Source organism: Aethalodelphis obliquidens, unplaced genomic scaffold, assembly GCF_003676395.1.
Source record: "Aethalodelphis obliquidens isolate GAN/ISIS:26980383/991018 unplaced genomic scaffold, ASM367639v1 scaffold4, whole genome shotgun sequence".
Lineage (NCBI taxonomy): Eukaryota > Metazoa > Chordata > Mammalia > Artiodactyla > Delphinidae > Aethalodelphis > Aethalodelphis obliquidens.
The window spans coordinates 39,077,088-39,104,224 of record NW_020837948.1 but is presented as its reverse complement, the minus strand read 5'-3'; the positions used below and the strand labels follow the sequence as shown (position 1 = coordinate 39,104,224).

Sequence of the window (27,137 nt, the reverse complement as noted above, 5' to 3'; positions counted from 1 at the left end):
TCTGAAGTTTTGTCTGCCCAGCCCAATATAGGATAATAGGAGTGTGAATTCAGAAATCAGACTGCCTGGGTCTGAACCCTGGCTGTGCCATTTGCTAAGCTGTATGACACACTTCCTTCAATGAAGACATGGCAATAAGAAATACTCACATGTTTATTGTGAGGGTTAAATTGCGGTAAGATTTGTTAAATGCTTAGCACAACGCCAAAGCAAGCATCCAATGAGCGTTAGCTATTATTATTCTTATTGCTATTAATATCATTATTTAATTTGCAAATAACAGGTAATATAGTTCCTCAGCTCTATTATTGCTTGTCAGCAGTGGAATGAAAAGGGTTACAGGTTGCTAAATGTTTTGATTTAGTTAACAATAGGAGATGGCAGTCTTGTTTAACAGAAATACCATAACTGAGGGGAAAATTGTTTAATATACATTGCAGGCACCTTCATCCATGACTTCTGAAAATTAAGAACCAAATGGTCACAACCAACACTTCAAACTGTTTGATTTGGTTTAAGGGGGAGCTTTATACTGAAAAGCTGGTAAAATGTTAATAGGGTCATAAGACTGTAATGTTCCCCGCCTGTTTCTTAGCTTAAGTCTTTTACTTTCCTTTAAGAAAGCAAAGATTGTGCCTGTTTGCTTTTTTGTTTTAGCCTCCTGAGGTACGGCTAAAAGGGAGCACAGTGCTGGATTCTAGCAGGGTTCAATTAAAATGACCAAAACAAAAACAGAGTAGATTATTGGGACGGGGGCCGTTAGTGATGAGTGGCATTCCCCCAGGCTTCTGGGGGTTGTATAGCAAAACAAATATGTGGAAGGAAGCAGGTACCTGAAATTCCAGCATGGTCTTCCCCATGTTTGACTCCAGCATGTAGTGGTAGGCTCCAATGCTGGTGCTGGGGTCGTCCGCGTCATCCAAAGTGCCCTTGGGAAGTAAGCAGAAAAGGAAAATATCGTGGGTTTTTCCTCCTCTTCTTTGGGTGGTCATGAATTAATTCTGTGGCCTCACAGTGAGCCTTCTATTGTCCTAATCCTAAAGGGGTGCATCCTACAACACTACAACCATCTCCAGTTGATTTGGGATAAAATCCTTACTCTCACCATCACTCATAGTTAAGAGGATTTTGTAATCAACTTGAATCTAGCTTTTGATTAGAATGTTAACTGATTATATACTCAAAAAGAATAAGTATCCCAAAGCAGAAATTCCTGTATCTCTCCACAGAGTTTTTGTTTGTGGTGGCATTAATGTTTGAGCAGTTGTTCTCCAAGGCTGCTTTCATCCATTATCGAAATCTTGAAATGCTGACTTGCTCTGTAAGATTCCAGTGGTCACCAAGCAAATTATGTAACTAACAGGGAAAAAATCTCCAGTTGTATGGACCATTCATATTTTACCACCATGATTCTTTTTTTTTTTTTTTTGTGGTACGCGGGCTTCTCACTGCCATGGCCCCTCCCCTTGCGGAGCACAGGCTCCGGACGCACAGGCCCAGTGGCCATGGCCCACGGGCCCAGCCACTCCGCGGCATGTGAGATCCTCCCGGACTGGGGCACAAACCCGTGTCCCCTGCATCAGCAGGCAGACTCCCAACCACTGCGCCACCAGAGAAGCCCACCCCCATGATTCTTAATGGGAGTTTTTCATAATATGCTGGTGTTCGGCCTGGAGACATGGATTTTGGTTTGTAGTTTTTCACTTTTGGACCACTTAATCTTTAGGAAACAAGGTGGGTGAGTGATGGGAAGAAATGAAATTCCCCTTCAATTTGGTTAGGGGGAGTGGCATTAAAGAAGCTGACATGAACTCAGGAATGGCATTGGGGCCTGCGCTTCAATATCCCATGGCCTTGGATTCCTGGGAAGGTGGGCAACGGCTTTGTGAGACTGAACAAACAACTGCCCGCATCAGATAGCAGCAAATTTATAGCTTTTGAATGCAATAACATTAACACACTACTGCTGAAATATTTATGTTGGCTTTTTAAATATCCCAGAGGAAATCCATCCAGAAGCCTGCAAACCATATATATTCTCCTTCCTTAGAAATTTCCATGAAAAAATGATAAATTACATTTACACTGAGGGCACCTCCCTGCTCCTGAGTAAATTCCACACATATAAATCAGGCATCATTTTCCTAACTTCTCTTCCTCAAAGGCACTTGAAATTTACAGGGCAGGAAAATAAAGGCTTCCTTTCATCCTCAGAGCAGATATAGACCAGAGCTCCCTGAGGTCTCCCTGCCAGGACAACCACTCTCAGTCCCCGCCTCTCCCCTTATCTCTCTTCTGCATGATAAGAGCATTTATGAGGGGGGAAAGCAGCAAAAAGGTCACAGCTAGTGTGATAATGTCACCTTCATTATCAGTAGCTTCTCCAGAATGACAGAACCTTTATAGTCAGATTAAGGGAATCAGAGAATGAAAATCTCAGATGGCGTTGATCCATGCTAAAGGCGAAGCTAGGAGGTGGCTAATCCCTTTGGTAATGCCAAGTTTCTGCACTTGAAGGACACACAGGGCGACACCTGCCCCAGTTGAGACCCAAGGTTTCCTCCATGGTTAAAATGGTTTATAATTTGGAGGTACGAGGATCAAAAGCACCAAAAATTCATGGGGCAAATCATCTACTGTACTCCTAGACTGCCGAGAAAATGTCCTATCTAAATTTCTAAGACAGAGTTTTTGGCTCTCAAAGCACTTTGTATTTAATTACATCCATTACAGAGATTTCCAAAGCTCTCTGAAAAAAGTAGTTGATATTAAGCATGGTAATTCTAACAGCTAACAAATATTGGGCATATGGCTTTTCCCATATCGAAGCAGTCTGTTTCCTTAAAAACATAGATTGAAGGACCTCACACTGGCTGGGAAATTGGCACTTTTAATAAGCACTTCAGATAATTTTTATGATTCGTCAAGTTTGGGAAAAATTGAGCTTCTTTATCTCTAGGTTAAAGCAGTATTCAATGGCATGCGTTCTCAGGCCCTACAAGAATCTATGCTCCTAAAACAGCAAACATTCAAATAAACAAATCAAGGTGGATAATTTGATCCACCTTGATTTAAAGCTTGATTAATTGTGATTAATCCAGGGAGGCTAAGGAATATTACTGAGACATGGAATAGGGAGCCACCTCCAATTTCATGATTTCCAGTCCAAGTGTTCTTTCTGCTGAAAATTAATGATTTAATGGGTTAAAGATAAAACCTGCACAATTCTTTTTTAAATTAATTTATTTTTGGCTGCGTTGGGTCTTCGTTGCTGCACGTGGGCTTTTTCTAGTTGCGGCGAGCGGCGGGCTACTCTTCGTTGCAGTGTGCAGGCTTCTCATTGCGGTGGCTTCTCTTGTTGCAGAGCACGGGCTCTAGGCACGGGGGCTTCAGTAGTTGTGGCACGTGGGCTCAGTAGTTGTGGTGCGCAGGCTCAGTAGTTGTGGCGCACAGGCTTAGTTGCTCTGTGGCATGTGGGATCTTCCCAGGCCAGGGATTGAGCCTGTGTCCCCTGCATTGGCAGGTGGATTCTTAACCACTGTGCCACCAGGGAAGCCCAAAACCTGCACAATTCTTTTTTTTTTTTACATCTTTATTGGAGTATAATTGCTTTACAGTGGTGTGTTAGTTTCTGCCTTATAACAAAGTGAATCAGTTACACATATACATATGTTCCCATATCTCTTCCTTCTTGCGTCTCCCTCCCTCCCACCCTCCCTATCCCACCCCTCTAGGTGGTCACAAAGCACCGAGCTGATCTCCCTGTGCTATGCAGCTGCTTCCCACTAGCTATCTACCTTACATTTGGTAGTGTATATATGTCCATGCCACTCTCTCGCTTTGTCACAGCTTACCCTTCCCCCTCCCCATATCCTCAAGTCCATTCTCTAGTAGGTCTGTGTCTTTATTCCCGTCTTACCCCTAGGTTCTTCATGACCTTTTTTTTTTCTTAAATTCCATATATATGTGTTAGCATATGGTATTTGTCTTTCTCTTTCTGACTTACTTCACTCTGTATGACAGACTCTAGGTCCATCCACCTCATTACAAATAGCTCAATTTAGTTTCTTTTTATGGCTGAGTAATATTCCATTGTATATATGTGCCACATCTTCTTTATCCATTCATCTGATGATGGACACTTAGGTTGTTTCCATCTCCTGGCTATTGTAAATAGAGCTGCAATGAACATGTTGGTACATGACTCTTTTTGAATTATGGTTTTCTCAGGGTATATGCCCAGTAGTGGGATTGCTGGGTCATATGGTAGTTCTATTTGTAGTTTTTTAAGGAACCTCCATACTGTTCTCCATAGTGGCTGTACCAATTCACATTCCCACCAGCAGTACCTGCACAATTCTTAAAGAACTCATTCACATTAGCATCTCCCAAGATTCAAATGGCTCCGTACTCTCAATATAGCCAGCTTTTCCCTTCCCTGGTGGGTACTCACACTAGTGGAGGCAACTGCTTCCTGCACACTCTCCATAATGAATTCCTTGGTGATCCTGCGAGAGGGCAGCTCATTGAAGAGGGAGTTGATTAGGGCCACTTTAGCTGCATCGCGTCTGGCCTCAGCTCTACTTAAGCAGCACTTAAGAAGGGAAGGAGAAAAGGAGTCATTAAAGAATTCAGCATCTCACCATTTCGCCCCATCTCAATGGGTCTCTGGACATTTCTATTTATACATTTACTGTCTGCAGCTATTCCTCCATACCCATGGCTAATCCCCTGAAGATCATGCAGATTTTCTTTCAGCCCTAGAGCCCAGGCAAATGTCTTGGTTAGTCTTCAAATGTTTTTGTCTTATTTCACAGTCGTTGAATGTCTACTACGCACCAGATGCTTTCATACTCTGTTAATAAATAATAACAAAAAAAATGATGGCTACTATTCTGTGCTAGGTGATTACATTCATTATCAGGTCCTTCCTCAAATCCTTATTTCACAGAGAAAAAAAGTAAGGAAGGAAGGAAAATGGGAGACACTTTTAACACAATAATTAAAAACACAGGTTCTGGAGTCAGACTCCTTGGGTTCAGATCCCAGCTCTGGGACTTACTAGCTGAAAGACTGTGGACAAATTAGTCTTTCTGTGCCTCAATTGCCTCCTCTGTAAATGGGAATAATAGTAGTCCCTGTGTTACAGGGTTGAAGATAGGCTCAATTAGTTAATATAGAGAAAGAAGTGAGAATACCCAGCACACGGCCACACTCTATGAGAACATCTCAGGCTTATACTTTTTAACCTTCAGGTTAGGACAAAGGGGCTGCTGTCAAAATCTACTGTTTTTGCTTTTTCAGCATTTATTCCTCACCCTCCTTCTAATAATAGTTCCCTGATTTTCTTGAGGACCACCTTTTCTACCTTGCTCTCAATCCACACAGTTTGGGTGGGACAGGAAGTTTGGCTTTCCTGAAGTTAGGGGCCATAGGTAGCCTATGATTAGTAACTCACACAAAAAAATTCATTTTTCCCCAATTTAATACTGCTCTCCATCCTCTTAGCCTGGCCTTCCTGTGGCTCACACGGGTCTGCTCAATTTAACCTGATTCTTTCCTGTCCTCTCTGTCTCTTTTCTTACCAACTCCTCTTATTCAAGTTCTGGTTTGGTGTGGACCCTGGGTCCAGATAGAGGGTGAAGCCCTATGAGAACTGCACTGTCCCTGGAGATCACACATGTTGGAGGACCCCAGGGTGTGATGGCTCTCTCCTACAGGCTCCTAGGAACTGTCTAATGTCCTAATGTCTTACTCCAGGACTCCTAGTGGGAAACAAGCCCCAGGAAGAGAAGCCCAGGCCTGGGTCCTGGTCAACAGGATGGCCAGACACCCTTGCCTCTGCCATTCAGTGACTGTGAGACCTGGGCTGCTTGTTCTTTGGAGCTTATTTCCTCACTGGGCAAATGGGAAGGCTAGGCTCTCTGGTCTCCAAGGTGGCCACTGCCTAGAATGCAAGATTCTCAGAATCAGTAGTGCTTGGTTACTGACATCAAAGAAGAGGGAAAGTACCAAAGACCCCACTTCATTTTGCAGTTTTGTGCCTCAAGGGCTTCATAGCACCACTGGGAAAAAGCCAAACCCTTCCAGTTTGCTTTTAGCACATTCCTGCCTCTACCTCACCTGCCCCATGCTGACCATCCCTGCACTGATCCAAGAACACTCCAAACTCATGTGCTCATGTCCTCCAGAGGCCCCCTCTCTTCTCCATCTCCACAGACCCAGTATGAGTCCCCTGAGGTCAGGCCCTGGCGCCCTCTGATATGCCCCCTGTGACCTCCCTAGAACAGTTGTGACTATTAGTGCAATGATCCTGTATGTGACTATGGATTACCTCTTCTTGCCCTTCCCCCAACCTCCAGGCCTGGCAAGTGCCCCTTATATACTTCTTGAGCATCCTCCAGAGTGCTTACTCCCAGGGTCAGTTCTTGGAATGCTCATGTATGGTTAGTACGTGAGCAAAGTAATGACAAGACTTCTGAAATGGTAGGAACACGACACCAAGGAGGAGGGAGAAAACATGTGTCAGGAGCCTAACAGAACAATTAAAGGCAGCTATTTTAACTTAAGCAACACAAAGAGATTTCCAATATTTCCTTTAAATGAAGAATGGAGCTAAATTTCTAAATATGTATGTGAAAGGTGGTTTGGGCTTTTTCTCCTTAGTGTTTAATGACAAGCTAGAAGGCTTTGGGGTAGCTTCAGGCAGCAGTGCCCTTCAAGACCTTTCTCAAGGTTTAGGCCACCTGCATTAAACCAGGGTTGGGGGGATCAGAGGAGTTAGGCAGATAGATTGTCTTTGCATTATGGACTTGGCTGGGAATTTACAGGACATTGAGTTCTGAGTCAGCAGTCTAACTGAAGCTTGGGTGCCACCTCTTCCAGGAAGCCTTCCCTGACCAGTCCCAACTGCAGGCTGGAAGGACCAGCATCCATAAGAGGCACACACCACACTATTGTGTAATTGTCTACTAGTGCTCTGCCCGTTGACCCCAGACTGTGAGCAACTTAAGGGCAGAGTCTGTGACTTAATCATCTCTGCATCTTTGCACCTGCAACATAGTTTGTTGAATGAATAACTGAATGCAGCCTAGGAAATTCAAACACTAATGCGCCTGACAAAATATTCAAGAAATCCTCTTAAAGAAAAGAATTCAAGATATATACTTATTACTTTAAAAAGTCCCATTTCAATATACACTTTATAGTATTCATAACCCAGTAACATAAAAATATACTAATATGTGAATTTCAGAGGGAAAATTGGCCATCAAGTTCAGACACTCTGAGAGTACTATTTTTGCCTGAGTGTAGGATATGTTTCTTATTCTTTGGAAAATCAGTTCCCTGTTAAAAAGCAAACAAAGTTTTTGCAAATATTACCTGACATCTGTAAAAGCAGCTCATTTTAACAGGAATTTGCTGTATGTAATCTATAATAATGCCATTGGGGTTTTAGAATTTAGAGAATTAGATTCAGATCTGGGCACTCTTAAGAAACTTTATATAACTTTCTATCTAAATAATAGCAATTTAAACCATCTTTCATAGAGAGAGACCTAGTAAACACTACTTAGATAAAAGAAGCTATCTATTTTAAATAAGACCAGCTAAGTACTAGATCAAAGGCGCCACATACATTTACAACCAAATGGCACTGCTTCTGAGATCAAAGTGCTGCAGGGCTGAGAGAACAGAAAGAGCCTCTACCCAGAAAGCATGGAAGAGGACTATGAGACTTAACCAATTTCGAGATTTTAAAGCAGACACATGTCTTTACTTATTTTATTGTTTCAATGTACAGGATCTTTGGTTAAAATGGGGGAGAAAGTGTACCAATTAATAAGTACATAAAATAAAATAAATTCTGAGCCATCAAAGGCTTTTCTTGCTATTGTTTTTTGCATTTCTGAAAGACAAGTACTTCAAAATGTCTATAATGTTAACCAGCCGCTTTCTTTTAAATTTTGGAGCTACAAATCCAAGCCAGTAAAGCTGTATATTTTTCTTTAGGGATCTTTTAATGGGAACTCTCGAACCATAAGGACCTGTGCTTGGACAAGAAATTTAGCTAAAAGCAATCTACTTGGCAAATCTAAATCAGAGCGTGGATTCTGCTGTAAGAACAGGCACTGTTAGAGTTACCATCCAACAGTGGGAAATGCTGCAAGAAAATAAAATATGGTAAGTGACAGGACGTTTTATTGATGTGTCCAAACTGGTCGTCAAAGACATCAGTTGGGGAGTGAATGAAGTATGATGTTATTTCAAAGCAACTTCCTGCTGGAATTAGACTTCCCAGGTTGTATGGTTTATTCTTGCTGTTTTTCAGCCAGACCCCAATCATAAATACAGACTTGTAAACCATGCCTTATCCGCTAACCATTCTTACTTGTTAATATAGAGAGACAACTTCTGTCCTTTGCACTTTGTGAAAGTACAGAGCTGGAATATTTAACAGTCAAGATTTTACTAAAGTCAGCTGTGGATTTCTTTGGTATGTGGAGACACATGCTTTTCAAGTGGCTAGCAGACCCCACTCAGACATTTATCTCGAGGCTTGGATGCCTTTCATTTGCTGGTAGATTATAAAACACTATAATCATTTCAAAGCCTCTCAACTCTAAAATTAAAGCCAAAAAAAAAAGAGCATCTGTGGCATTGCTTAGGAAAACCATTTAAAGGTGGTGGTATCCAGCCTCTGAGATAACCCCCAGTGATCTCTGCCTCCTGGTATTCACACACTTGTGCAGTCCCCTCCCATACTGTACAGGTTTGGTGTGTGCAACCAATAGAATATGGCAGAAGCTAAGGTATGTCACTTTTTAAATTAGGTTATAAAAGAGCTTGTGGCTTCCATCTTGGTCACAGTTGCTTTCTCTCTGGGAAGAGTCAGCTGGCATGTTTTGAGCAGTCCTACTGAAACGCACACGTGGTAAGGAACTAACTAACGCCTTCTGCCAACAGCCTTCTGAGTGTGATTGGAAGCTGATCCCTCAGATCTGATCAAGCCTTCAGATGACTCTAGCGCCAGCTGATGGCTTGACTGAAACCTCTGGGACACCCTGAGCCAGAACTACCCAACTAAGCTGCTTCTAGATTCCTGATCCTCAGAAACTGTGTGAGACAATGATAAATTTTGCAGTAATTTGTTACCCAGACATAGACAGCTAATACAAAGGCTTTGCTCACATCAGGCAATTGGGAACTCCCTCAGCCCACCCTTGAGGGAGAGCTCACTAACAGTAATCCTCATCGCTGACTCTATATGCTGGGTGCTGAGCTAAGCAGCTTATGTCAATTGTCACATTTAGTTATTACCACAATCCTATGAAGTTGGTTTTGTTATCCTTATTCCACCCACAAGAAAAACAGAGGTTACATATCCTAAGGTCATACAACTTAAAAAGTTACCAAAACAAGATTAAACCCCATGTCTGTCTGACTTGAAATCCCAGATTTTTAACCACGATACTAATCTGCTTGTCACAGAAATGGTCACCCACCTTGGGATAGAGAAGATATATAATTGGGCTGAAGTCTCCCAGCATCCCCCAGATCAGTACAGATAGTACTTTAGCCCAAGCTCCAACTTTGATATTCCATGGGTCATTTTGACATAAGACACCAAGGGTATCTCCTCCCATTCCCACATGATGAACTCAACTTCTTTTAGAAGAAAAGGCCAAGGAAGAAGCAGTGCACTGTCATAAGAAACTGTCATAAGAAACTGTCATAAGAAACCAGGCCCCATCTCTAGGAGCTTCCCCAAAAGTCACCTCATTAACATAAACTCAGGTGTGGTATAGCCCTTTATTTGTTATAAATAACAAAAGATACCTTTATCACTCCTATCACTTAGGAAGTCCCAGGGGTTTCAGGGGCTGTTGGCAGGGAATCAGACCGCATATACGTTATTATAAATCACAATATCACAACGGTATATCTACCTCTGCTAACATCAAACATGCTAATTTCTCACTAGAGAAATTACTTCTACACAAAAGTCAAGGACAGCAGCATTCAGGTTGAAAAAAAAAAATCCTTTACAACTGTTCTTCTAAAAGTAGGCCCTTAGGAAGTATGTAAGTACTTCTAACTTAACTGAGGTCTCAATTTGCCTTTTTGCTCAGCAGTTTTTATTTCTTCCATGATAATTTTCTATGTGTCACACTATGCAACAGAAAGATTAAACCAAGAATAATTTGTGGGTCAGTAGGCTGTCCTGAAATAAAATAGTGGCTAATCCATTTTTTAGGATGTACGGAAATTCTTAAATTAATTGAAATAAAATTTTGGTAGCCACGTACATGTTGTAAACATAGAAATGCCTAGTAAGATACTAGTTTTATTGTTAATTATTGATCACAATAAAAATTGAAATTATTATAAGTGTGTTACTGTTCACAGAAACATTTTCTAGCCAGGATGACACAATTTATACTCTGAACAGTAACTGTCCTGGTAGTCCTCATTTTATTGATAGTTTTTCCCTTGCTTTGTATTAGAACATGTGTTGAGTGACTGTTTCTGGACCCTAAGATTTTTCTGTCCATACATCCCAACTACAGTGTTTTCTTTACGAAAGCATGTGGAAAGAAATCAATATAAGTGACGTTTCTCCATCTTAAACAAACAACAGACTTCTTAGAATTTTTTATACTTGCATATTAAAGACATCAAGAAAAATAAAGGTCTGCAGATCCTAAATGTATAAAACTGAGTTAGGTACACTTTATTCTGTGTCTACCAATGGTAGCCGAGGAGTTGAAAAGTGCTCTGTAAGGAGCAAGGTTTTTGGAATAAGACCTGTCATGTATTATACATTTGACAGATTTTATCCACATGCAAACTCAAAGCTGAAGATGCCATCCTCCCTGGGGCCAAGGGCAGGTCAGTATTATTTAGGTGGCATTTGATCAATCGCCCATGGGACCCAAGGGGCTCTCCCAAGCTGGGACTTCGCAGGTGGCAAAACCAAATAAACTGACTCTGTGCGAGGTGAGAATTCTTGCCCAGATCCTTTAGGCTGTCAAGTCTGTCATTCAGGTGGTTGGGAGTGTTTTGCTTTTGTGACTCAGAGTGCAAGTCTCAGCAATTGACTTGCAGAGTTTGTGTGTAAGACCTGCCAGCTCTGGTCAGTGTCACCAACACCTCAGTTTCATCCTGACAGCAAGCCATCAGCACAAAGAATGCCACAAACCAGGCCCTGATACTAATTGTCCCCTTTTCAATTCTTTAAGACCTTGACTGCCCCGGTCTAAGCATGAACATTTGCATGTGTTTCAATTTATCTATTCGTAGATATATTAGCATTTTTTTCCCTTCCAGACGGTGATGTGAAAAAGGGCAACCGTTGAGACTCAGTCACCCAAGTTAATATCATGTCTCTTTCTCTGTAGGTCAGGCTGGCTGCAAATACATTGGGAACAATTTGGAGCTCTGTGTGTGCTGGGAATGGGGGTCTTTGCTAGGTATGGGGGAGGGGACTGGTCTGGGAGTCCAATTTTCAGAGAAAACTCACCAGTTCCTGTCAACTGAAAGAAACGTTTCATGCACATGGTGGGTCAGAATGTTATTTTTATAATACAAACCACCTGGCCTCCTCCTCGTTTACCTCTGCCACAAATGCTATTCTACACACATACCTAGACCAAGGTCCCTGGTAACTATTACAAAACCATGTTGTTTTGCTCCTTGAGGTTTTTTTCTTTTCCCTTTTTTCTTTTCTTCTTATTCTTTTTTCAACTTAAGGTGAAGACAAGATGAATTGATCAGGGCTCAAAGTTTTGGTTTATTTTTATAGTTGCTTTGATGTAAAAGGACTTGGCTCTGCACGGAGAGGGATGGGGGGGTAGGGTGGGGAAACTTTCTTCCTCATTCAGCAGCTTGTGAGACAGTGAGCATCTTCCTAAAGTTTATCAGCTGAGGCTGGGGGACTCCCCTGGAGATTGTCCCAAGTCTATTTACCAGGGAGACTTTTCCTAAGCATTCCTTTCACTATATGCTGCTGTTCTATTTGAAACAACAATATGTGAATATCTCTATTCACTTTGCTTGATTAAAAAAAAGTAAAGTTAGCAAAGTGTTCTGGAGAATAACTAGGTCTCATTAAAACAATATGCACTTCCAGTTTCACGGGCAAGCCATGAAAGCCTGATCATTAGCTGACATATGACTTTCAAATGGGAAGGGGTTATAACTAACCTTCCTATCTTTGAGTCTCATTAGTTGCAAAACAGGATGCTTTCCTATGGAGATTTCTACCAGGAAATACCTCCTTTAGAAGTTAAGTTACATTGCATAGCATGTTGTGCATCTGCATCAAGGTATACAACTCTAGAGACAGAGAAGAGGTCATGGTTGATTTCAAACAGTAATAGTTGGCATTAAAACAGCATTAGTGCAAGGCAGTAGTCTCAATTTTACGGCAGGAACTAAATCTCTCTTTGGAGCATGGAATGTTAAGGCTAGACCTTATTTAATAATCGGTAAAAAAGACAGCATTACAATTCCATTTAGCCAAGTCTATGAATTAATCAAATTTTCTCTTAGTCCTTCTCTCTCGGGAAAAACTTAATTTTATAAACTTACTCTATTGTGATTTAAATATACTTTTAATTCCCTGGACTTTGAGAAGAAGAATCATGCAATGCATGAAAGTATAAAACATGTGTTTTATATCTGATAATAAAGGTGAAGTGTGCTTACTGCCTTAAAAGTGACTAAAACAAAACCCCTATCCTTTTAGGTAGTATGTACCTTGGAAAAGTAGTTTTTCCAGGTGTCTTCACAGGCAAAGGCTTTGGTCTGAAAACCAAGTGGCATAAAAATGGAAGGCCTTTCAGAGACAGAGCTTTGGAAGAAACTCATCTGCTCTGAGTGTTCCCTCTCATACCTCCCAACTGTGTGACCCTGTTACACAATGCCAAATACTGGTTGGAAATGAAAAAAAAAAAAAAATCAATCAACAGCTTGCCTCTGGAAATATTAAACATCTCAATTTCACACAGCACCTGGCATGATACAAACAGCCTAAGTACCTGACCCCAGTGTTTACCACCTGTTTTTCTGTAAAGCAATTTTAACAATAACAAAATACGTGAAAAAAAGTATGACATCTCATTGAATGAGTGTTCTACATTTCAAATAAATCGAGCTATCACATCAATGTTTTAGCCAGGTGATACATTTTTTATTCAATCGTAACTTTTGCACATAATCACATGATGTAGTACTACACTCAAAGAAGTTTTACTTTTTATTCCAAATAAGAGTAAAATACATTAATCCAAATCATTCTAGCAGACTATATGGAAGACAACATCACTGGCTTGAAAACAAAACTTGAATCACAGATCTTTTAATCAAAATATAAAATAAGAGAAAATACTCAATTAAGTTCCCCCTTTTGGATTTGGAAACAAAAACAGCTGCTGAAACAATGAGTGGCTTTCCTTCTGAGTTCATCAAGAGGGGAGCCAAACGTTGATCTGATGGCCCTTGTGTTGCTCTTATTGTAAAAAATGGAAATTACTGCAAGTTTTCATGGTCATGATATGGGGCTAGGGAAGGATTAACTGCCTAGACAAAAATGGCATAGAGAAAATACACCCAAGATGCATGAATTTCTACTTAATGCCTTAGAAGATAGTTTCTTTTATAAAAGACACAATAAGCACTAATGTGTTTCAGTATAACTTTCTAAAAGACAAATAATTTTATAACAGTAGATCATTTTATTTATCGTTTAGAAATTCAAAAATGAATCATATTTTCACTTCTCTTTTTCTATACTGAAGTAGTTTGTGAAGGCACAGTTAAAAGGCAGGGTTATGGCTGCTTTCTTTCCCTCTGGCTCTCTGTTTTTTTGGGGTTGTGGCGTCAAAACTAACTGAAAATTCTTTAATTAGTCTTCTTGGACACAAGCCTCCCATTTACTTCAGTGGGAGGTTTCTTTGCATAAAACCAGTGGTTTGTGTCCACCAGAGCCTTTTGACTGCTTTCCTTTGATTAATCAGAAAACTAAAGCTCAGTCTGAGTACCACTTTTCTAAAGAATGAATGAGCATAATCTCTTACAGCTTTCATGAACCAGAAGGATTAATCTGGCAGTCCAGTCCCATACTCCACTTCAAGTATTTTCAATTACTTGGCACTGTTGGAGGTGACGTCCACGGCTCAGTAAGAAGGCTACTGCTGGCATAATGGTTTCTCCATGTCCCAGCACATGGTCTTGGCATTAATAATCCATCATGAAATGATTTGCAATGCACAAGGGTGACATTTGATTACGTGAAAGGCATTGCAGGAATGAGCATGTAGGTTCTTAAGGCCAACTGCTGGCAAAAATATGATAAAATGTTATATGGTAAAAATAACATTTAGACGGTTTAGTTGAAACCACTGAAGACAGTTTCTGAACTGACCATGAAAAGTGTAAGGACATTGCTTTAGGAGAAATATTCTTTCTTTTTTTTTCCCTTCCTTTCTCAAATCACATTTTGGGGAGCCAAATAGGTTAAGATTTGGCAGCCAATCACCCAAAGACATTTTCAAAACATATTTGATTCAGGAAATTCTGGATCTTTTAAAGCAAGGATGTTAACAATCCTCCTGAGAACCTTAAAATATGATGATTTAAACATAAGGAAAAGGAAACCCTGAAATGATCAGAGAAATCACCAAGAGGCTTACCTGCTGAAGAGTTCAGCTTTTTAAATTTTGTTTTCTATTTTTTAGAGACTATAAGGAGGATGGTAAATTTACTACATACGGGATGTCTTATCATTTGGAGTAGAAATTTATGAGACAATAGGGAAATTCATAATTCTCAAGGAAGCAAAAACAAAAACAAGAACATTAGAATTTCTTAGACTCATATCCTCTAGATCTATTTACTGATCTGTCAAAAGCATTATATTCTAAGTACATTATAATGAATGTAGTTATTACATATGAACAAACATAATGCATGGGTGTGTATGGCCAAATGTTGGTTATCCGAGATCATGGGTATAGGGTGGAGGGAAAGTTATTTTGCATAAACGAAATTCAGAGAGAATTAGAAGGTTTTTTTAAATCAATAGTTTCAAATTAATCCACTTTCAAAACTTTAATCACAGATATGAACATAATAATATCAGCTGATTTTAATGTTACTGATTTTTCCTTCCTAGCCCACCATCTTGCAGAGTGAGGTGAAATACCTTAGTTGATATATTATGTTGTATGTAATAGTATATATTGTTTTGTATATCTGTCAATAGTGATTATTTTTTTTTAAAAAGGACATATATAAACTTCATTGATTCTTCGGATTTGTTATTCATCATTTAGCTATTCATTCAACAACATTTATTAGGCACTTACTATATGCAAGGCCCAGTACTTGGCATCTTAGGGATATAAAGATACAGACTCTGTCCCTGAGGCCCTTACATTTTATTATAGGGACAGAACATGCACATAAGTAGCTGTAGCATAAGGTAAAAAACATGAAATACTGGAAGAGAAGCAGAGATAACTAACTGCACTGGAAAATCAGAAGAGGTAAAGATTTTTAGTGGGGAGCTTCAGGGAAAATTCATGGAAAATGTGATATCTAAGTGAAGTCCTGGAAGATAGTCAGGGTTTAGACATGAAGAGAAGGTGGCAACAGCACTTCATGAGTCAGTCATAGTATGAGTGTGGAGTGGCTGGAAGAGGTCAAGGCCTGGATGAGGGACAGTCAGGCTGAAGCACTGAGTGTCAGAAAAGAATTCAGGAGATAAAGCTGGGAAAGTTGGGGCTAGTTGTAAAGTCTTTATTGCCAGAATAAGGAATTCAAACTTTAATAAGAAGGTAAAATAGTAGGGAGCCATTGGAGCCATTTTTTTTTCTTTTTTACTTTTTATTTTGAAATAACTTTAGACTTATAGAAGAATTGCAAAGATAACAGAGTTCCCAGAAAAAAGTCAATATTATGTAAGTTTTTATGCTTTTTTAATAGATCATGTAGTATTTTTATATCACACTCCTATGATTACATCCCCTTTCTCATGCTGAGAGTAGTGTATGTTTTTTATTCTTTTTTCTTACTCACAAATGTCTTTCTTGTTTATCTTTTCAAATATATAGTTTTTCATTTTTTTGACCAGGTTTGCCAGTTTTTGCCCAATTTCATATCAGCTCCCCCATAGCTATCCTACATATAAATCAAATCTACCTTAAAACAAAACAAAGCAAAACCCCAAAAAACAGTGAGATCAATGCACAGAAGTCCCTTGATCCATCTTTTAAACAGAATGCTGTCCCTTAGTCTCATACAGCCACAGAGCTGTGTGACTTTTTGTCATGATCCTGCTTGGAATACGGTGGGCCATTTCAATATGAAAATTTGTGCTTTCCTTTAACTCAAAGAAAATTGCTTCTGTTACTTATTTCTTCCCCTTATTTCCTTTGTCTCTTTCTAGAACTCTTATTAGATTAATGTTTACCTCCAGGATTTATCCCCCTGTCTCCTGTCCTCTTTTTCCATCTCTTTGTCTTTTTGCTCTAAGTTCTAGAAAATTTACTATTCATTTTTTACTTTGTTATCCTTTACTAATTTGGCTGTGATCTATGTCTATTCATCTGTTTACTCATTTTTTATTTGTTCTAATTATTGTTCTAATTTGGCAATCACACTTTAAATTTCCTGTTCCCTGCTTGTTTCTTTCTTCTTAGCTGTTTTAGGGATACTTATCTTTCCACAATTTTCTGAAGATAATTATTGTAATACTCTTTTACATACTCTGCTGCTTAAATTATTTCTGTTCTTTTGTTTGCTTGCCTTGGCCTTTTTAAAATTTTTTTCTTTTGGATTTCTTCACATGTTTGGTGATCTTTAGTCCATTGACATTCATGGACAAAAAAAAAAAACCAGATTCATTTAGGTGGCTGGCAAAACCTTGCTCTGTGGCTGAGCAGCTCTGTTTTCCTAGGAGGCCTCCCCTGAATGGAAAGTCTGATGGGAGCTCTCTATGAGTAGGCAGACTTCACCTTGAACGCTCGATGATGGACCTGCAGACTCATGTGGATTAGGGAATCCTTTCCTCATTTGCTGCCTTTCCTCGCCCTCCCTTGCTCCCCATCCATGTCTAAGTGTCTAGGGTTCCATCAAGTTCTGTTCTAAGGCTTCTAGAGCCATTTTCAAATCATCCTCATCAGACAGTTCACTTTCATTAGTCAGAGGTAAAAATCCACTGTTGACCACTGCTCAGGGTAGAAGGCAAGACCTCACTGGCTGGCGGTGTCAGAAGTTTTGAAAGCAGTTCTTTAAAATTACCCCAGGCTACTGTCAGAGTAAGCTTTCTGAAACACATTTGAATATATCATGCTCCTGCTCAGAATCTTTCAGGGATTTTGATTTTATATAGAATAAAACCTGTTCTTCTTTGCAAAGCATGAACACCCCTTATAGTTTGATATGAGTGCCTACCATCATCTCCTACTGTTTCCCTGTCACAGACACACTTAGGATCCCCAAATTCTGAAAGTTCTTGTGGTTTTCTCTTGTTCCATGCCTCTGTACACACTGTTCCCTATGCTGAGAATGTTATCTCTTCTTTACTGATTGGCAAAGACACCCTCAATTGTACATCTCAGTGTGTGATTGCTTCCCATGAATTCTTTTCTGACTTCCCTAGGCAGACATAGGTTTGTGGGTCTATTTATTAAACTATATCTTCCCCTTACTCCACAAAGGATTTGAAATAATATAAAACAGATACATGGTAACAGGACGAAATAAATGAGTGAGGCACACAAAGGATTTGAAATAATATAAAACAGATACATGGTAACAGGACGAAATAAACGAGTGAGGCACACTAAGTTCAAAGGGAGAGTAAAGTTAGAAATATAAATAATATCAAGTATGAGGTTAGTCCTAAAAATTACACGACAGTAAGTTTTATAGACATACTACAAAGAGATACACTGAAATTTTGCCTCTGGGCTTCCTAGTTGTCAAAGCTAAGAGGGAAAGTTGAGTGCTTCTGAGTTTCACATTGTCCATAAACTATAAATGAAGGATTTTTGCCAGTTATTGAAAATTAAGAGAGAGTTTACTGCACTAAAGGGGTATTTATAAAGGTGACTGGTAAATTGAGAAGCTCCAACTTTTGTGCTTTCATTGACCCTCTAATATTACTATGTAATTACTATAATTTTTGTACATTTCTTTCCTTAAGGTATGGACCATATCCTCATTACTTGATCCAGTGCTTGATATTTCCTAGTCACTCAATAAGTATTTGTTACGCACACAAGCAGATACGGATTGTTAATGCAGACAAATGTTTTTGTGTGAACAGGTGTACAACTAGAAATGTATCATCTTTTACACCCATCATAAACATAACAAAGAATTAACCAACTGGAAGAGTCTTTATACTAATTATCAAAATAATACTTGGAATAACTGCTATATATCAGATAAACACATTGCATGTATATTTCATATGACTCTCAACCTACCCTGTGGGTATTATTCCCCATCTCAAAATCAGGGAAATCAGTAAGTTAAATAAATTTCCCAAGGGTCTACGATTATTCAGAGGCAGAACTTGGGATTGGCATAGGTGCCTGAACCCAGCCCTGTGACCCTCAACCTTTGCTATAGGTTCATGCTTTCGTGTGTAGTAGATTGATTAGTATTTGATTACAAATTTCATAAACGTGAAGACTTTCTACTGATGGAAGGGCCCTGATGGAAGGACTTTGCCCAAGTTCCTTTGTTCTTTAAGATTTATTCTAAAATATTTGAGGGAAAAGGCAGCAGCAGTTAGGCAAATAAAATACTATAAAATTCATTTTCCATAAAGAAATATCAGGGGACAACACTCTAATAAAAAATACTTCCCATTTAAAAAAATGGGAACATCTGACCAATTTTTCTGTTACATAATGGAATGTGGCACAACTTTTTTCATTAGACCCAAGAAAACTTACAATGTACCATTTTATAAAAGGGCTTACTCTGTTTTAACTCAATCAGCTTTCACTGATCAATTTATGGTTGCTTCTTACCTGAAAGTTGCCAAAACAGCTTCCCCCTGGGAGGGTCACATAACTCACAAAGGGTGGTCCAGGAGACGGCAGCGACTCGTAGACCACCACACCTTCACTTGGGAACGCAGCCCTCTGTTGCTGCTTGCTTTCCCAAAATTCCTGTAACATTGACACAACGTTCACTGAAAAAGACAAGAAATATAATCAGTTATTAAGGATGGACATACCCTAGCAAAAAGAACATTTTATTTGCGGGTTGGATTGTGTAACAAGGCACTTTCAGTTTAAGCAGAAGGGAGTATGTGTATGTTTGGGTGGGGTGGGGGTGTGGGGTGCTTTCAGTTGTGAAAGAAACAAATACTATTTAACACAAATGTGTTTATTTTTCATGAGTATGGCTCAAGTGGTTTGGCACCCTAATTCTAACAGCATTGCAGTATATTAAATTTACAAATTAGTTTTTGATAACAAATTTAAAAATCTCACTCTTCCTTCTTTGAAAATTTTCCTTAATAAACTTTGTCCAGATCTATGGTTATCCATGACTCCCACTCCTGTTTCTCATAGATTCTTGGACCTGCAAAGTGAAAGTTAAATTCAAAGGTAAAAATATGAGCAGTGTAATTTTTTTTTAATTTATTTATTTTATTTGTTTTATTTTTGGCTGCATTGGGTCTTCGTTGCCGCGCGTGGGCTTTCTCTAGTTGCAGCGAGCAGGGGCTACTCTTTGTTGCAGTGCAGGGGCTTCTCATTGCGGTGACTACTCTTGTTGCAGAGCGCAGGCTCTACGTGTGCAGGTTTCAGTAGTTGTGGCACGTGGGCTCAGTAGTTGTGGCTCACGGGCTCTAGAGTGCAGGCTCAGCAGTTGTGGCGCACGGGCTTAGTTGCTCCACGGCATGTGGGATCTTCCCGCACCAGGGCTGGAACCCGTGTCTCCTGCATGCAGACGGATTCTTAACTACTACGCCACCAGGGAAGCCCCAAGCAATGTAATTTTAATTGGAACTCACCTATTATAAGATTTAAGAGGAGAAAGGCAGAAAGAAGAAAATTCTTTCATGCTCCTTTCCACCCTAATCCAAAGGAGAATGAAAGCAATTGTGTAATAAGCAGGAGGCTGGGGAAAAAAAAACATAAGTGAAACTAATAACATGGAAACCTTGTTAAGGACCACCTCTGTTAGATGACTTCAGAAAAGGTAGTAATGGCTACAGCCATGTGTTTTAGATTAAATGACCTATGATAGCCTGTAGAAGTTCCAGATCAAATTAGGTTGGTTTGTTTATCCTGTACTGCAAATTGAATTGTGGAAATTAACAAGGATAATAGAATTGTAGAGGCAAAAGAGACCTTTCAGGTCATGCAGGCAAAGCTCCGCTTGATGCAGGAATTCCTTGCACAATACCACTGACAGCTGCCCATTTGGCCTGATTCTGGACACACGGAAGGACCGGGTAATTGGCACATCTTGATGTAGCCCATTTCAAATGCTAATGGTTTTAACTATAAGAAGGTCATTTTGGGGAGTGTGTGGAAATCTGCTTTCCTATAAGGTTCATGCAAGTGGGCTATTTCTCATTTCTGGGACTTCATAGAGGTTAATCCCCGTATTCATAAGAGAACCCATGACATAATTGAAGGTGGTACAGGACATCTGTTGTTTTTGCCTCCCTGGCATTTGTTGTCCCTCTTTGCAGGAATAGCACGAAAGTTTTCCTTAAAGAACCACCTTTCCTTTAACCAAGTCTTCTCCAGGGTTGAGGATTGGGGATTAGACCAAAGTCAAGTCATTTAGAGTCAATGAGTCCAGGACTTTTGTTGGAAATGTCAGAAGACTGGATTCTCCTTTTTCACTAGAGTTGCTGGGGTTATAGGAGAGAAGTATGGTGCTGCCCAGGCAAGGGAGACTCATGGCTGAAAAGAAAGCCAACATAGAGCAGGGTAGAACCAAGAGACAGAGAAAGAAAGACTAAGTTCTGATGTCATAGCTTAAGCTCCTGAACCAACACATCTGCTTTTACCTTAAACCGTTTTGAATTGGCATCTCACACTTGCGTATAAAAGTGTACTAAAATAGACAACTCTCAGGTTTCCTCAGGTTCTAGATTGAATAGCTTTTCTTCTTTCAAACTTTCTTTTTGTAATATGGTGTCTATGCCCTTTGACATTCTCCTGATATATTTCTGAATACATGTGCTTCAAAATGCTGGGTTTTGTTATTTTGCAGGAAGTCAGGAGAGTCACAGAGTTTGACCTGGAGGCAAAAACATTGCACAACCACTTTCTAAGCTGTTGACCAGAGCACCTGGCTCTTTCACTTCATTCCTAGGTCACCCATCAGCTTCCAGCTTTACAAGGTGTAGTTCAGGAAAATTTGCAGACACCCAGGGAATTGGATGCCTGTGTATATTTAAGAGCTGTAGTTTTTAGTATTTAAGAAGGACCGGGTAATTTGTGTTTTGGGAAAGAAACTGGGAAATATAAGACTATCAGAGGGGATAATTGAATTAACCAATAAAATACATGCTAAGTGGTCAAGGTGAGCTTGGTAATTACAGACATTTTTCATTCATTCAAAAATATTTGAAGTAATATTTTCCACCAGTTGATGTAACCCAAAATAGAATTAGAACTTTTATTTCCTAAACTGTATTTCTGCTCCCCAACTTCCTCTCTCTCCCATGTCCAGGAAAATAAGTATTTTGTGAGCGGGCTGATTTGTGTTTCAATTTGCCCGTGACCTACAGAATTCAGCAGAGATGTCTTGAAGATTGAAGCCTAAAACTGAAGTCAGTGGTCTGTTGCCCTGATAGTCAACAAGGGCCATTAACCGGCTATTTTAAGTTGGTTCATTGTTGAATGATGTTCAGCTGAAAAGTGGAGTAAGGAGCTGAAGACTCATGCTCTTCTAGGTAAAATGAACACAAGAATTTTGGCACGTAAAACTGTGTGGATTAAAGAGTTCAAAGGTGGGTACTAAGTAAAATTTCTGCATGAATAAATGTAGCAGTTTTCAAATTTTTTATTCTGCAACCTTGGAAGATTTCTTTGATGGTCTTACGTATGTCATCACCTCTAAAGAGTGCAACATATGTACGTGTACACACACAATCCATCTTTCTATCTCTATCTCCTCGTGTCGACTGGAAAACCAGATGAATGGAGTGCAGAGGGAAGAAGGCCAGCATGCTGTTTGGAATTTCAAAGATCAGTATATCTGAAGATGCTCTATTTATGAAACACATGCTCCTTTATTTTTTTGAAGTAGCAACAACAAGGTTCATGGACAATGTCAAAGAAAAGGCAAGCAAAGGGTCAAGTACTGCTGAAGAAAACCACCCAAATTTGAAGAAAGGCCTCACAACACAGTTTAGTCGCCAGCTGCAGTTGCACCTTCAGTGCCCAGCCAATGATCCTCCCCTTCACGTTACAAACTTAAGCCACCAAGCGTGTGATGTCCCTCCCTACATCTAGTGACCCATCTGCACAAGTGCCCAGCTCTACCTTATTTCCTTCAGTCTCAAATGTAGTTGTGTTGCTTCTTCTGGGCATTGTTCTATTAGTAATTCTCTTGGCTTCCTATTTTTAAATGTTTTTTCTTTACTCACTCCTCAGTGGCCATAAGTATGCTCAAGACAACAAATGAATGAATAAATGAATGAATGAATGAATCAATTAAAAGAAACACTTAACCTCGGGAATATTCTTTTTTCTTTTTTGGCCATGCCATGTGGCATGCAGGATCTTAGTTCCCTGACCAGGGATGGAACCCATGCCCCCTGAGTTGGAAGCGCAGAGTCTTAACCACGGGACACCCAGGGAAGTCCCCCTGCCATTCATTTTTAACCCACCAACAATCTGGCTTTCCTCTACATTATGCTACTGAAACTACTTGGCAAATATCACTAATTCTAACTTTCAGTCCTTATTTACTTGACCTCTAACTGCATTTGACACAGCTGATCAATTTCTTCTAAAAACTCTCATCTCCCTAAGCTTTTATGACAGTATTCTCCCTGATTCTTCTTCTGTATTTCTATCATTTCTTCTGTCTATTTTATGGGTTTCTCTTCCTCTGCTCACCCCTCATGTTGATTTGCACAAGAGCCTTATCCTTGTCTTTTCTTGCTTCTCTCTCTACTGTTCTTGAATGACAGAACCTATTTCCATGAATCCATCTACCATAATATATGCCAATAGTTCCCAAAACATTCTCTTGTAACTCCAACTTTGTTAACAGATACTTCCATTTGGATGTCACAGAAATTCAACATATTCCTAGACTCAACCCATTTTCTTTTCCATAAACTCTTTTCCCAAATTATTTAGAAAGTGATATAATCATATACCCAGTCATGTAAATCAGAAACCTGACAGGAACTTTAAACTTAATTTCCTCTCTCCAGATCTAATAAATGCCCAGATTTTGTCAGTTCCATATCCTGATGTCTCTGATAGTCATCACTTCTTCTCAGTTAATATTGCCACTGCTGCATTGGTTCATATCTAACCAGATATACCACAGTACCCACTTGACTCCAATCACCCTCCCATCCAACCCATCCTCAACTGTTTCCAGGTAATCTTTCTGAATCTTATGGTTAATTAAATCACTCACATCTTAAAATCTTTCTGTGGGTCCTTCATTACCTACAGAACAAATAACTTCTTGGCAAGTCATAGAAGACCCTATGTCTTGATACTCTTTCTCATTCTAAACTTCCTCAAGTCACCTTCCAGGCCCCTCAGGCTCTCATGCTCCCAGGCCTACTGAACCAGAATCTACATTTTAAACAAGATTCTCAGGCAATCTGATGCACACTAAAGCTTGAGAAGTCCTGAGTAGGATAGGACGAAGTTGCTATTCTCATCTCTCTTATCATGTGCCTATTATATGCCAGGCACTAGGCATTTTCTCATTTAATTCTTACAACAGGTATTATCCACAACATAGAGATAAGAAATAAAAGATGCTCAGGATACAGTCACACAGCTACTAAGTCTTAGCCTTGGGATTTTTAACCTAGTTTGGTCTGGGTGTATAGTCTAGCTCTTTGCTCATCCTGAGCCACTCCTAATTATAATGGAATGTAAGTTGTTTTCATGCATGTCTACATCTATTAGAAGCATTTTAGAAGAAGAATAAAGGTTAATTGAATATTTGAATGTCATCAAAGGTATGGAAGATGTGTTGCCTTTGTGAGGCTGTTGGTAGGAAAGGTGTAGGAGGCTCTGCACAAGAATTACTTCACCTACCATTTTCTATGGGCCATTTTTCTGATACTTGTTCTTGGCAGTCAAACAAAGCAAAGGGTTAATATCTGTATTTTTTTCATACAAGTGATATGACACTTTCTAGCTTGGAACTGTCACAGTGAATGAGCAGTCTGTGTCATGTGAACAGGTATCCTGATTCATCTTCAGCTAACACTTTGCTCTGGTTTAAAACAATGTTGTAAATACCCACCAGCTGTGGGCTTCAGAGGGGGGTTGTGATTAGGCCTCCCATTCCAGTCCCTTCTTTCAAGGAATAATGGCTAAAGGAGAGACCACAAGAGGAACAAGAGGAAATGACAAAAGACCGAGGAGGGCTTTGGAACAGGCTTCCTTTGAAGAGGGGCATGAACAAAAGTCAAGGTCAAGTTTCTCTGATTGTGCCTTCCACCTCAGGATCAGGAAGCTATCGTCTGGAATACATTGTTTGTATTATTTCTATGCATTATTTCTCCCAAAGTTTAGTGAAATTCTTTCTAAAGAGTTTCTACTTTGTCTGAATGGACACTAAAGGAAAAGGGCTTTATCCACAGCCATGACAAGATAAATTGGTCATCCATAGTGAATCTGGACACCAGACAGGAGAGAGGTAGTGAATCCTCAGCTGGAGACCCAGAGAATGCAGATGAATAACAACTTGGCTGATGCTGGAGCCAAGCTGAGCAACTCTCCGACTTCAGGGTTTAATACTACAGGTCATCTATTGGTCTTGCCTTTGTCAAGGTAACTGATGTTTAACCGGTAAAATTACTATAAAGAAATAGAATGTCCAACAAACACATGAAAGAATGCTCAACATCACTAATCATTAGAGAAATGCAACTCAAAACTACAATGAGGTATCACCTCACACCAGTCAGAATGGCCATCATCAAAAAATCTACAAACAATAAATGCTGGAGAGGGTGTGGAGAAAAGGGAACCCTCTTGCACTGTTGGTGGGAATGTAAATTGGTACAGCCACTATGGAGAACAGTATGGAGGTTCCTTAATAAACTAAAAATAGAACTACCATACTACCCAGCAATTCCACTATTGGGCATATACCCTGAGAAAACCATAATTCAAAAAGACACATGGACCCCAATGTTCATTGCAGCTCTATTTACAATCGCCAGGACATGGAAGCAACCTAAGTGTCCATCGACAGATGAATGGATAAAGAAGATGTGGTACATATATACAATGGAATATTACTCGGCCATAAAAAGAAACGAAATTGAGTTATTTGTAGTGAGGTGGATGACTTAGAGTCTGTCATACAGAGTGAAGTAAGTCAGAAAGAGAAAAACAAATACCGTATGCTAACACATATATATGGAATCTAAAAAAAAAAAAAAATGGTTCTGAAGAACCTAGGGGCTGGACAGGAATAAAGATGCAAACGTAGAGAATGGACTTGAGGACATGGGTGGGGGAAGGGTAGGCTGGGACGAAGTGAGAGAGTGGCATGGACTTATATATACTACCAAATGTAAAATAATTAGCTAGTGGGAAGCAGCTGTATAGCACAGGGAGATCAGCTCAGTGCTTTGTGACCACCTAGAGGGGTGGGATACGGAGGGTGGGAGGGAGACACAAGAGGGAGGAGATATGGGGGTATATGTATAGCTGATTCACTTTTCTATAAAGCAGAAATTAACACACCACTGTAAAGCAGTTACACTCCAATAAAGATGTTTAAAAAAAAAAAGAAAGAAATAGAATGTCAAATGGCTGAGGCTGGGGGTATGGGAGGAAGTGGAAGGAGAGAGAATTGTTGGGGAGATCCTAGGAACAACAGCATGAAATCCAGTTCCTTTTTGTGATTTCTATCAGTTCATAACATCTGAGAGTAAAGAAAGCAATTTAACCTCTGAATTGACTTTGCACATCAAACTTCTTAATGAATTCCATTGCTCCAAATTGTTTTCTCAGACACATGTAATAGACCCTGTTATGGACTCAACATCTGTGTCTCCCACAAATTCATATTTTGAAGCCCTAACCCCTAATATGATGGTATTAGAAAGTGGGGACTTAGGGAGATAGTCAGGTTTAGATGAGATTATGAGGTAGAGCCCCATGATGGGATTGGTGTCCTTATAAGAACAGAGATACCACAGCTTCCTCTCTCTCCCTTGTGAGGACGCAGCAAGAAGGCAGCCATTTGCAAACCAGGAAGAGGGCTCTCTCCAAAGTACTGAGTGTGCCAGCAATTTGATCTTGGAGTTTCCAGCCACCAGACATGTGAGAAATAAATTTCTGTTGTTTAGGCTACCCAGTCTATGGTATTTTGTTACAGCAGCCCAAGCTGACTAAGACAAACCTCTTCAGCAATTTTGAAAATTTTCACATCAACAAGACGACAATTTGCTATGCAGTTTATAGACATTAGTGTGGATACTTTTTTCTTCACTGTGTTTTAAAATCTGAATAGGACAGTTTTCAGAGTGGTAACTAGATCCCCAAGCAAGTTTTTCATAAATGAGGTTTACATTTTCTCCTTCCTCAAGCTTTCTCTCTGATTATAGAGTTCAGCATCAAACTTCACAGAAGGCAGTTGACCAATGAAGACATCCGACAATGTGGAACACTTCGACCATCCAACCTTTGACCCTTTCTAGCAGAAATCCTCAATCAGCTTCAGCAAATGCAGTGTCTTTACTTGTCCTTGAACATATACTGCATATTTTTCCCCTGTGTTTTGGTTCAAGTTCTCCTTCCTATCCTGAGTATTGTTTCTGCCCCTCCCTTCTATCCATCCAATTTATTCTCATAGTTCAGAGGAAATGCCACGTCCTCCATCACGCCTTGCCCACTGGTTCTAGCCCATATGAATGTACTTTT

The 27,137-nt window shown here is 39.8% G+C and overlaps 1 protein-coding gene across 4 annotated transcripts in view; it reads right to left on the bottom strand.

Annotated features, from left to right (window-relative positions):
• Positions 1 to 27,137, bottom strand: part of LIX1 (limb and CNS expressed 1) — a 49,993-nt gene that overhangs the window by 9,577 nt on the left and 13,279 nt on the right. For all 4 annotated transcript variants that reach the window (XM_027100551.1, XM_027100553.1, XM_027100550.1 and 1 more), the window contains 3 exons: positions 19,053 to 19,216; positions 4,454 to 4,594; positions 834 to 929 (listed from right to left, as the gene is read on the bottom strand). In XM_027100551.1, the coding sequence (XP_026956352.1) occupies positions 834 to 929; positions 4,454 to 4,594; positions 19,053 to 19,202 (387 nt within the window). In that variant the 5' untranslated portion in view covers positions 19,203 to 19,216. The remainder of the gene's footprint in view (positions 1 to 833; positions 930 to 4,453; positions 4,595 to 19,052; positions 19,217 to 27,137) is intronic.